This window comes from Triturus cristatus, chromosome 4_2 (assembly GCF_964204655.1).
Source record: "Triturus cristatus chromosome 4_2, aTriCri1.1, whole genome shotgun sequence".
Taxonomy (NCBI): domain Eukaryota; kingdom Metazoa; phylum Chordata; class Amphibia; order Caudata; family Salamandridae; genus Triturus; species Triturus cristatus.
Genome location: NC_140586.1, coordinates 491,066,448 through 491,079,727, shown reverse-complemented (window position 1 = coordinate 491,079,727; position 13,280 = coordinate 491,066,448). Strand labels below are relative to the sequence as shown.

Sequence of the window (13,280 nt, the reverse complement as noted above, 5' to 3'; positions counted from 1 at the left end):
CGGGTGGTGCATGCCTGATCATGGGCTAATGTATAAATGTGAAGACATTGAATTAAAATTCAATTGTTTGACAAATGGTATGTTTAACAGGCACAACTCATCGTGGTCAATAATGACAAAATACGTTTTTGAACGTTATTCATGACCGCATTACTGTCCACAGAGCCATTACATTTCTTATGCAGATGAACACCAGTAAAACAGACCGAAATATCTACTAATTGTGGGTGGTTTCACAGATATGCTTCATGTCCTACATGTAATAAAAGGTCACATACCTTAGCACCACAGAAGTGATAGAAAATTGGCTTTAGGTGCAGCTTACTGACTACTTCCACTTTCTTTGAAAGCTGTTTTATTGGTATTTGTAAACATTGTCAAGTAACAATCTGTTTTGTTAAAGCTAACTTAGAAGAACATGGCCACGAGCCATTCATATGCATTCCTAATGGGTCAGCAAAGAGAAATAAAAAGAAAAGCAACATGTACAATGCATCCCTTTTGCTCTTGCTTAGTCAACTAAAGCTTCACTCTTGTCAATCCAGGAATAAGTCAGCCTTCAGAGTACTATTGTTACAGTCAGTTTCAGGGATCTTAATGATCACAGACATCTCACATTCATTACAAAAGATTAGTATTCAACCAGGGAAAACAATTTCTTTTGACATTTACTGCCCATATTGTGGTGGTCGCACATTACATTTTCCATGGCTAGCAAAAATCATAACTTACTTTCCCATTCAGATTGTTCATATCACAGCTGATTTCCATTTGTGTATGATCAGCTGCTTCATCACTAGGATCATATTAGTAACAATTCTTCAGTCTGTATTGGTGAGATGTGGGTAGCAAGCTCAATAAACATATGGAGGGATCTGGTCGTATAGGGTAGCCCAGCACCCCTTTCACCTGGCTAAGAATCTTCTACCAGAAGATTTGCAACAGAGGGCAAAACTGCCATACTTTTTGGTGTCTTTCTCTAGGCCACATTTCCTCTAGGACAGGCCCGTAGTGTGTGAGAATATCACTTTAAACTTCATTGGTGCAATATGCCATAGTGGCATGTGCTTATACATTTATTCTCTATTTTGTATACTACTATACCTGGGCAGTACTTCCGCCCAGAGTGTCTGCTATTGACACATTGGGATATCTCTTTTTAAATCGCTTTGTCATCTTCTCATGTCTGACAATTGGACATTGAGCCTGGCTTCCCTAACTATCAAGTAGATGATCAAGATGTATCCCTTAGATGATATGTTGGTGTAAAATAGCTTTTCCCACTTAGTTATTGCCCTAATTGTCACTTCTCCATCAATTAGATGCATGGCCCAGTGCCTCAGCTGCCAGTAACACAGACAATCAGTCTTTCCAATCTTAAACTACTCCTTCAAATGATCAAACATTTTTATCTTCTCCTCTTCGAATAAGTCATGTAGCATTCTGCAGCTAGCTTCAGCCCCTCATCCCACTCCCTCTCTTGTTTTCCTAGGGATGAACTCCCAGTTTCTCCACAAGGTAATACATGGAGATGGAAAGGATAGAAGATATGCCTCCTTGTAATTAAATCTCAAAGGCGAGTATTGAAATCTCAACAAAAAAATAACATATACGGGGTCTAGATTGTTTGGCCAACCACAGGGTTGCCCAGGGTGCCTGTCCTTATACAGCTGCATCCATGTCTGGTAGTTCCAGGGCACTTGATAATTGATATGCCCCCAGCACATTTTGTAAGATCCAGGCCCTCTTCTGGGCCCATATAAAGGTGCCAATATTGTATTGTCTGCAAGTAGCCAAGAGAAGAATTTGTTCAGGAGGAAATACATTATGTGCCCACCAGTAAACAATATGCTTCTCAGGCTTTTGGCAGAGGCCAGTGCACCTTTCTCCTTGTGAGGAATGGTGGCACCAAGCTCAATCCCGCATTACAGGTGTGGTAAATGTGCTTTCTTAATGAGAGTGTGACAGTGGTTCTAGTCAAACTGACTGTGTTTTGAAAAAAACTAAAGTAAAGATGCACATGATAGAACGATTGGATCCAAGAAAAAGATTGCAATGAAACATCAGAACTTGTGCCAGAATGACCAATCAGTTACTAAGGGGCTTCTACCTGACAAGGGATAAGGACTTATGTCTCAATATCACTGCTCTACTGGGATTCGAGAATCACAATATAGCTCATTTCACATATACACATCTGGGTCTGATAGAAAAGGAACAAGGGTTGTCCAGAGATTGCCATTGCACTTCTAGGGACTTTAAACAATATCTGTGGGTTGACAACTTCCTGTAAATAAGGAGACAAAAAAAACTCTGCCTTGTTGATCCTAGGCCTTGGTCAATTATCTCCGGATACCTCACCAGGTAAACATATTTCCTTCAAAGAATGCGGAAGAAAGGCAACTGTATGCCTCGATAGTAGAGTAGGGGAAAGAGATTATACAGCAGGAAGCCTGTCCCGGCTGTACATAAACACCTGCACGATAAAAGTCTGGTAGGTGATCATATAATGTTGAGACTTTCGTGAACCCATGCCTCCACATTTTGCAAGTTTGGTCTCCAATTTACTAACAGTTACACATTTCTCTAGCATGCACTAGGACTTGCTGCTTTATGAGTTTGACAGGAACCTTTTAAAATTTCTGGAAACTAAATCTAGAAACAAATTGATAATTCTGAGAAACACTATTTTTCCTCCACTTAAATAAACTACCTCATTGTATAACCAAAGGCACTTAGGTATCCGAGGGAAGGAAGATCTTATCACTCTTCCTAGGAAAAAGTCAAATACTATAAAGAGATGACTGTCTTATACTCTTAAAACACATTAATGTGATAAATGAATGCACTATTTAAGTAGAAGAATCCACAATGGCTGAAATGTAAAAGCCCATCCTATTAATATAATAAAATCATCAGTTGTATGGCATTTCAGAACGTAGAGTCATGTATTAATACAAATTCATCTAGCAACAATCCAAGTTAAATTATTAAGTTCATCGTCTAAAACAAAAGTCTTATTATGATAGCCCGATTCCAACGAGCAGTGCTGTTAAAAATGCCAGGTTTCCAACCACAGAGATGAGAATCACAATTACTTCATGGTGTATCTGTGGAGAAAAGAAAGGTGAGATAGTCATGACACAAGTACTATTCAAGCTACTCTGCCATTGTGCGTATTAAATTTGCAGATAGGATAGAATTCACCCTATCCATTAGTAAAGTCAATATGGACATGGTTAAAAAACAACCCAGGTAATAATGACCTATTTTCACTTAAATGCATTGTTTTCTCGTGCAATTATGAGCGAGTTCTAGATACCCATAGAACATATGTACGAAGCACTAGTTATAAAATACTGATTACAATTTGCCACCAGTATTTTTGGGACCTGTGTGCTATTTTGGTAAGCGACCTATCTACCTCCTAGTTCGATTAGCAAAGTACCAATTCCTAGTTGGTTCTCAATTGGACCTACCTCAGGAATATTAATAAGAGAGGTCTCAAATTGTGACCCACTATTAATCTCAGCCAACACAGGGATTGTGGCCTGCCGAGGTCAGCAGACCTCCATATATGTGATTGCTTTTAAATAAACCATGTTTTATATACAGCCCGTTTTCCTTTAAGGAAAATAGGATGAATTTAAAAATAAACTATAAATAAAAAAACGTAAGAGGAGGCAGCGGTGGTCCTTGGGACTACTGCTCACTCTTATTTGTTTTTCGAATTTCTCAATTCTCATTCTCTCATTCTCCCTTGAGGACACCTCTCCATTTGTAAACATCTTACCACTGCCTTTCGGTAGTCAGTAAAGTAGGCTTTTTGGCCAGATTTAATACACACCATTATGATTCAGTATTTGGAAGAGATGTCCTAAACACGCCCCTCCCAAATACTGAATCGGTATTTGGTCGCAAAACTAAATTACATTTCGGCAATATGTCACCTAATCACAATTTTAGTTTCATAGACAATAAAAAAGACTTTCTGCAGTAGGAAATGTTCTGATCTTAATCAGGCTGCTTGCGAATGCAAAAAGGCTTCATACAATTGGCCCTACATTTCTACATCTTTCATTGGCAAATATTCCTTTTCTCTCAGAAATGCATTTCTTGTTTGCTCATACCTATGTGCAGCTCTTCCTCAGCCTGTAGGCCTCACTAATAGACGGCACATCTTTATCTATAAATATTCGCCTTTACAATCCCATCCAAACAACAATCAGGTTTTCTTGTTTGTGCTGATGGTCTAAATGAGGTGAAAGAGTTGCAAGAATGAGCTAGAAACCAAGGGCCTTATTTACAAGCCCCTTGCACCACCGGTAAGTCACTTTTTTCCATAGTAAATCTTTCTTTACACAACCTTTCATTATCTGTGGAATTGTATGCCATTGTTTAACGCTCCTTTACACCTGGAACTCAAAGACTCAAGAATGTCTTGGAATTTTAGAACTGTGCCACATCATTTCAGACACCACCTTCAAAAAGAGCTACAACATTGACATAAAAATCTGAAATATTCAAAGAAATGTGAACAAGTTTTTAAAGAACCATTTACTTTCTCGGGGAATTGAATTAACGTAAACCTTAGCCTACAACTCGTTTTGGCACTCTTCTTCTCAGCCACATATCTTAATTCTAGCACAGGATTCATAGGTCGCCTTGCTTGAGTCAAACATTCATTTGCATTATTTGCTGTCGTGTGGTCCCTGAAATTGAAACTACATAGGCAACTGTAAAAGCTCCTCAGTGGTACATCACTGTCTAAAGGCTCGCAAGAAGGTTCCCCTGCCCAATCCTCATTTCTTGCAGAACCCCCAACAATGCTGTAAAACATTCGTTTTACAACAGAAAATTAGTAAAATATGTAACTGAGAACCAATAAATGTCTTTAGCTCCAAAAAGAACTAATTTGGCCTGTCTAGCAGTGGTCTTGGACTCGCCTACACAAGGATACATCCCAAAAGTGGCCTCAATATCTCCTGGATGTCTACCACAGCACCCCTTTCAAACAGATTATGTTTAAAGTGGGCGCAGCTGCCCATGTCAACAGCAAGGACTCTAGGTGTGCTCTAAACCCATGGTTATCTTTAACACATTCCATCCCAACTAATCCCAAAACTCACTTCAGTTTCTAAAGCCTTGGGCTGCGTAAGGAAAGCTATTGTGCTTCCTACACTCAGTTAACCAGCAGCATGACCTCCTGGAGGGGCTGGTCTAAGCAACACCAGTTCTGCCAAGTTTCACCTCGATTTCAACATCACTTTCCGTGAGATAGGCATACAATGTCTCTGAGATAAAATATTGGAATAACACTTTTAAAGAGACTGTCCTCACAGCCTGTACAAATCAAGTTGCAAACCATAGGGTTGATCACTATTTTACAGAGGCCATAATTTAATTTAGAAAAAGGCCATATAGGTTCTGGGTTTTCAATGGTTTCTCTTTGCAGCCGGAATCTCGAGCAGTTGTGAGAAAAGCAGAGGTTCAACTTTTATATCTGGAATAGAATTGCACTCAAAGAAGTCACAGAGTGAAACTATCAAAATCAAACTTTCTCGTAAGGATGTCTACTGGTTGCTGGTGTGCAAAATAAAGGCAGAATTGAAACTTTGAAATAACTATGGCAATACAGAGCTTGTAAACTATTCTAATACTTTATATGAAGCAGTTTAATGTATGTCACTTTCTAAACTGGCTGCTGGAATGAATGCGTCGTAACCAGTAGATAGATTCCTGATTTCTTGCAATGAACCCCGGTGTGAGAAGTTGGCCTGATATATGCGGTCCACTAATTATAGTGGGCACCCTGTACCAGTCCAAACAACCCCTTATTGGTTATAGGTTAAAGACAACCTTTATTGAAAGCTATCCTAGTGGTAGCTATGGAGAGCAGCCTTCAGGCTAAGTCTTGAAGGAATGTAAAGCAGCTTGTTTTACCAGTCTATAATCTCTTGAGTGCCTAAATGAAAGACATCCACACCAGGTATATATATAAAATATATGTATTTATTACTAAACACACCCTCCTTGTCTCTTTATGAGGCTAGAGGTAAAAACGCATAAGTTACACTTCAAATATTATAGTAGAATAGCACAAATACAGGCCCTAGGGGCAAGCCAAACCATATACTAAAATAGTGGTATAAGAACCACGACTTAACTAAACACAAGGCCTAGAGCCTGTAGAATCGCTGGGACCCCAAGGAACCACCCAAGGTAGTGACGCAGGGGACCCATGGGGGCCGTGTGCAGTGTGTGAACACAGCCGCGAGCTCCCGTTAGTTTCTATGGGGAACGTCGTGGATAGATTTTGAAAGATTAGGGACACTTAGAAGTGAGTCAGGACCAAACCCTTTTGGACTTAGGAAGTTCTAGGGTCAACACCCACGGGAGCACCGGAGTACTCGTGTTACCTCACCCAGGGAAGCCGGTGCATAGGTGTCAAATGATGTCATGCCGCGTGTAGTCGATTTCAATGGGAGCTGGCGAAGAAGTGCTGCTGCCGGGAAGATGCGAAGTGCCCGAAGAGATCCAAGCCTGGATTGAAGATGAAAAGAACCTGAAAGCAGAGGGGACAGAGTCTGGGTCACTAGCCAGTGACCAGGAAGGCGATAGCAGATGCCCACCGATGTCGGGTGATTTCAGGTGAAGAAGGTGAAGCTTGACTCTTCAGCCACGAGGACCAGGAGGTGTTGAAGACAACCAGGAGCTGGATTATAGCTGACCCACAAAGGATGTCAAGTGCTGCAGCGTCGGTGCCCGGGTGGACACAACAAGCCTTGGCAACAGCAACCCACGCAGAAACAAGAAAGATGCTTCGGTGCAGACCAGCAAGGTCTGAGGGACTCACCACTTGGTAGGGAGTCAGGGCACATCTAAAGCAATCAGGGAAGCTCACAGAAATTCAAAGTTACCCCCTCAGGGACCCACCAGTCGATGGACCAGGGATTGCAAAGGGACCTCGAGACGAAATATAAAATGGCAGTCTATGGGTCACTCGGGGTGACTAGGCTGACAATCTTCGGTGAATTCTGTGCTCGAGGTGGGGGCTACAAGTCAGCCCAAGCACAACTTCATGAGCTGTCGAGAAGTTAATGCACTTGCAAAAGTACCCGGTGACAAGGAGTTCCGGTTTCACGCTATTCGCGAGGGCTGCGGGTTGCAGCTTTGCTGGGGACTCGGGTTGGCCTCTGAGATGTCTGGAAATCCTCTTCCTGGGCTACAAATACTTCAGAGTCCGGCGGGAGCTTCGGAGCTGCAGACTGGCAAATTGCTTCATTGGTGCCTGCCAAGCAGGGGAGTCACTCCTTGACCCCAAGGGAGATTTCTTCAGTCCTCTAGTCTTGAGTAGAGCGTCGAAGTTCCAGGATTCAGCTTCAGAGTTTCATCCAGGGATATCTAAAGTTCTGGTTACAGAGGTTCCTTACTTATACCTAAGGAAGGGGTTGGACTAGCTCTGGGGACCCACCTATGGGAGGGTTTGGAAAGAGGGGTGACTACACCCATTTCCTTTGTCCAGTTTCCCGCCAGAGAACCGGTTTGAGCTGGACTATGCACAGGGACACCAAATGTGCCCCCAGTGCAGGACATCAAAGCACTCAGAGAGTGCTCCCCCCCAGCCCTAATACACATAAGCCTGTCTGGGAGGTGGTTATACCTCCCTGTGACAGGAAACCTATTGTCCAGTCCTCCCCTGCCGGAGTTTTGGCCAGCAGCAGGTGGCCAGACTCGTGTCTGTGGCTGCAGCATCCATTTGGTGATGCCAGGGCTCTATTAGATTTCTACTGGGTATATCAGTGCTGTCATGTTTCTCCCTCTAGAAGGGTGAGATCATATCCTCACATCAAGAACTGATGTGGGGGTATGATTCCAAGGTGTTTGACACCAAACACGACATGTTTCCTTGCAGTCAGTCCAAAGTTAGCATTAACCGTTTAAGATATAATGCACTTAAGAGAATATGGTCAGGCTGCACCACTGACAACCCTGGAGAAGAGATTCCGAAGGCTGCAGAGGGGCTCAGCTCATACCTGGGCACCCTCTCACATATAACCAAGCACCCTGCCTTCAAGATTGACAAGGCCTGCCATAGGGGTGACTGATAGGTTTGTATGTGCAGTGATAGGTGAGGTATAGGGAACCTATACCTCAGTAAGGGGTGCATGCACCACCTTACCCAGGCTGCAGTAGCAGACCTGTAGTGTCATTTTGCATGGCTTTCCAGGCGTGGCACAATACATGCTTCAGCCCCTGGTAGTCCTCTGGAGTACCTATGCCCTGGGTACATAGTATACCATATACTAGGGGCTCACAAGGGTGACCCAGAATCCAATATGGAGTGTACCTAAAGTTCTTGCAATCAATTTAGAGAGGAAACAGCTAGGCTGGGGCCCTGAATAGCAGGGTCCCAGCCAGACTAAAGTCGAAAAACTGTGAAACACCGGCAAAAAGTGGGGGTAAACATGTGAAGCAGATCCTACTCTCCTACACCCAGAAGATCATAAAGTAAATATACCTCCTTTAGTGCCTCCTTATGAACACATGAAAATGAATTTCCAGAAAGTGTTCATAAGAAAGAGATGCTGAAAAGCTACTTGTCTCTTTGTTAAAGAAAAAACTGCAATTCTGCATAAAGACCTGCCTGTTGAATTGTCTACTGCCTCTTGTTGCAGGCATTAGGACATCACAGCTCAAATGTATTATGTTGCAACAATAGAGTAGCTATGCAGTTGTCTAATTGCATGTAAGTAGTGACAACGCGGATGTATTAGGAACATCAGACACAGATTTCCCTCAGTTAGTGAAGACCTCTATCCATCATAAGATAATATTCACAGACACACAACACAGATAAGGAGAGGATACCTCACCTTTCTTTCTGATGCTGCACTCCCGCTTGAATCTGAGAAAAAAACAAAAATAGAAAGTGAGATATTCTGGTTTTAACCTTTTTGGACAGAAAATAAGATTGTTTATCATTGGATATAGTCACCTTTTTGTTTGATGTAAACATTTTCAAGAATAAAGGCTGTCAGCACTTCCCATCCAACAAATCCTCCCATGACCTTTACTAGCCATAGGTTTGAACTGTGGTCAATCAACTGCAGTCCAAGGAAATTGGTAGCAACTGGAAGATGAAAAAAGACAGGTGAATGCCTTTGTGTTCATATAATAAGGCCCAATCCTACCATGATTAGGATCCCAGGCTGCACATTAGACTAAACTCAAATATAACACGTGCAGTGTATGAAGTTACATCATTTTCCAGGAAAAAATGTGTGAAAAATGTTATAACCATATTTTTTTATTTAGAGTGTACCCAGTTCTTTAAACAGAGCATTACTTTTGGTCATAGTGATTCCAGTCATAGGAACAAGGACAGATACACAGTCAATAACACCAACAAAGGCTGTTAATGACAGCCCACAGACTAAACTCTTTTTATCGGGTACACATCACTGCATAACCACATCAATTTACATAGGACACAACATGGAAACATAATTGAGACTTTCTCTTGGAGCGTTTGGAAACTTAAGCCAGATTTCAACTAAATCGAGGTCCATAGTCCATGCTAATACCAGTGCTGGGTGCTTAAGGCTAGTGTTACTGTATTGATTCGTGTGAAGGCCATTTGATTTCAATACCAGTGAAAATGCCATTTTGCTGCAGTACGTGGCACTGGTAGGAATGGCTTTACTAATAAGAATGCATTTCTAGAAAACAAAACCTTTTTAGCATTAGTAGGATAATCAAAGATCGGGAAAAAAAAATATCAACGTTCTAACCATGGTCGGCTGGTAGGGACTAGTGGTGGTGGTGGGGGGTGCAATTTAGAATAAAGAAGAACACCTGTTGTCGCTGGTCACCATCATAGCCTCTTCTCCCATCTCCTTGTTCTCCTGCCTCCCAGCAGCACCCAGGCTCCCCAGAGCCAATAGTGACGCTGCTGTCACCAGCGTCGTGATTGGTCTGAGCGCTGTGGTTCGGTGCTCAGTCGGGGACTGGGAGGCTGTGCATGTTCGCCACTGAGGCTGTATAATACAGCCAGTGGAGAACATGCTAAGTGCGCGAGATAGTTTGGTCGGCCCAAGCCGGTCAGCCAAACAGTCATGCACACTTGTTCCAGCAGAAACCACTCCTCCTTCCTCTCCCTGTGACAAGCCCAGCCCAGCCCTGCCCCAACCTGGCTCGCTCCTTACAGAAGAAAAAAATTATATTAACGTAACGTTATTAACATTGTGTTATTATCATTTTCTTTTTCTTTTTACTGTTAGCGGGGTGACGCTCCTTCGCCTTAGCAGAGAAGCTGGTTCTGGTTCTAACCTATACCATGCATTTTACACGCAGCTCCTTGATGACAGTTCATAGGTCACTGTGCTATATTAGGATTGTAACTCATGTACTGGAAGTAACAAAAGGGCCTCTGTGAAAAAGCATGAACCCACTGAGCTATCCACATAAAATATAGTTCTGTGATTTGCAGGGCTCATGCTCTGTGCAGCAGGCATAGTTAACGCTCTGCACTCGATTTTAATGAGTCAGAAGCGCCACTAGATAAAATTCCAATCTCTCCCCAGTAGGAACATTAATCACCAGAGTTATATTGACTTTTTTATTGTTGCCTGAAAATTGTTGGACACACAAGTTAGTCTGCAGTAAGTACTTTTAAACCAATAAGTTACCCATACATTATTAATAAATACAGCGTCCCTCCCTGACCTCAGCAACAGGTGCAGCTGTCCTAAGCCACCCTCCCCTGCTATCACCTATTGAGTTCTCTAGGTGCTGTGGCCCATGTTTTTAACATATATATTTAACTTTTGGATTCCACACTTTGCTTAGACAAGCAGACACACAGGAAGCACCTCCCTCCACACAAATGTAATAATCCACATTGGACCGGGGAGAGACACAGATTTACAGTGCAAACAGATTTCCTTTCCTCGACTATTCGAGTTTCTACGCCTACACCTAACCTGCCCAGAAGCGCTTTATTGGCTTTCTCACCTTGCCCTGAATAAGCCCATGCCTGGGCGAAACACGTTGGCTGTATTGAATTCTAAGCTCACCAAGGCTGTATTGAACATTGAGCACTTCAAGAATAAAGACAACATAAGAATTTGAGCATCAACATGGACTTTCTAATTATTTGTACCTTGTGTATATACTGCAAAAATCCTACAACGTATTGCCTCTCATACCCCTGTGAATTTTAACTCATGGCCTTTAACTTCTACAGTTATATTGTGGAAAAACCTAGGTGTGAATGTGGACCCAGCTCTTCTGATAAATAATCAGATCTTATTGCGAAGTGTCGGTTCTTTCTTCCAGTAAAAGAAACTGTATAAGGCTCCGCCATTACTTTCATTTTAAAAAGCCTGACTTGCTGTGGCAGCAAAAGACACACAATTGATGGACGAAATGCAGAACAAATCAAAACATTCACCCCCAGTCAAGAGATCTTGGTTAAATCTATCATTCTTCTGCTCACCATGCTACACCAGTTTATATGACATTGTTCTGCATTCTGTCCATCAACTGTTGTTTTTGCATTTGTCACCCCTAGTGGGACGGGTATGCTCAGACGTGAGTCCCGTGCTCTCCATGCCACTGGAATCAAGCTATCCTGGCTGAAGCGGGGTGAAACCCCGAAACCGGTCCTAGGATGCTTGGTTCCAGTCCAGGGAGGACCTGGCTTGGCAGTTCAGGCTGGACTGTTCCCATGAGGCACAGGGTCAATACTGATGTGCATATGGCTCGGGTTCAAACTGGAATGGCATGGTGAGCAAAAAAACAATGGATTTAGGCCCAGATCTCTGTACCGGGGTGAATGTATGACATTGTTCTGCCTTCTGTCCATAAACTGTTGTTTTCGGATTTGTCATCCGTAGTGGGACGGGTATGCTCAGCCGTGAGTTCTGTGCTCTCCATGCCACTGGAATCAAGCTATCCTGGCTGTAGAGGAGTGAAACCCCGAAACCGGTCCTAGGATGCTTGGTTCCAGTCCAGGGAGGCCCTGGTTTGGCAGTTCGGGCTGGACTGTTCCCATGAGGCACAGGATCAAGACTGATTTGCATATGGCTGGGTTCAAACTGGAATGGCATGGTGAGAAAAAAATCGATGGATTTAGGCCCAGAACTCTGTACTGGGGTGAATGTATGACATTGTTCTGCATTCTGTCCATCAACAGTTGTTTTTGCATTTGTCACCCCGAGTGGGACGGGTATGCTCAGACGTGAGTCCCGTGCTCTCCATGCCACTGGAATCAAGCTATCCTGGCTGAAGAGTGGTGAAACCCCGAAACCGGTCCTAGGATGCTTGTTTCCAGTCCAGGGAGGACCTGGCTTGGCAGTTCAGGCTGGACTGTTCCCATGAGGCACAGGGTCAAGACTGATGTGCATATGGCTCGGGTTCAAACTGGAATGGCATGGTGAGCAAAAAAACAATGGATTTAGGCCCAGATCTCTGTACCGGGGTGAATGTATGACATTGTTCTGCATTCTGTCCATCAACTGTTGTTTTTGCATTTGAATTGCTGTGGCAGCTTTAGTAGTGTAGAGAATAATATAAAGCAATGACTTATTTTTAAATCTGCCTACTTCTTTACTTAATCGTCTGCAGATCGTACAGAATCAGGCTGGCAGACTGTTAGAAAATGCGGATTTCCCAAATAATCATGCAGTAAACTTAATATTATCAAATAAAGTATTTTGCTTTTTATCGTTGCATTTAATTCAAAAGCGGATGGAACTCAGTGGAACAGATAAAAAAGAAAAACTACATATCCCAGCAACCCTGGGTGATGATGAAGAACAAGTGGTGTCCACACAGGTGTTATTTTAGAGTCTTATAAATAGTCTCTGAAGCCCTTGTCCTCCTCTTCCTTGTAGCTTAATGCAGGTAAGCAGGAAAAACAATGAAAATGATGCAGACTATAATAAGAAAAACAGCCATCAGTTGTTCCCAATTATCAATATAATCAATTTGAATTTAGAACTGTTGATTAAGGAACTGCAAAATAAGAAACAGTCCGAAATATCTACACACTTGGCTGGGTAATATGAGACATCTAATAACAGTGAAGGGATAATACTCACCTCCATGTCTTTAATAAAATTAGGACATTCTTGCATAATTAGCTGGAAAATCTGCATTTTACGTCAAGACCAGAGGCTCATAGTATGTTTATTTTAAAGCAAATTGAACACTGCAAAGGAGCCATGTGCAATTGGTTTTCAGTAAAAAGTTTTAAAAGTAGAATTCAAAGACCA

General features: G+C 42.5%; 1 protein-coding gene across 1 annotated transcript in view; it reads right to left on the bottom strand.

Moving 5' to 3' along the window:
- Window positions 1-345: 345 nt before the first annotated feature.
- Window positions 346-13,280, bottom strand: part of LOC146834591 (ferric reductase 1-like) — a 285,647-nt gene continuing 272,712 nt past the window's right edge. The window contains exons 13-15 of the mRNA XM_085600125.1: window positions 8,999-9,133; window positions 8,877-8,908; window positions 346-3,110 (exon numbers count right to left, since the gene is read on the bottom strand). Of these exons, the coding sequence (XP_085456251.1) occupies window positions 3,021-3,110; window positions 8,877-8,908; window positions 8,999-9,133 (257 nt within the window). The 3' untranslated portion in view covers window positions 346-3,020. The remainder of the gene's footprint in view (window positions 3,111-8,876; window positions 8,909-8,998; window positions 9,134-13,280) is intronic.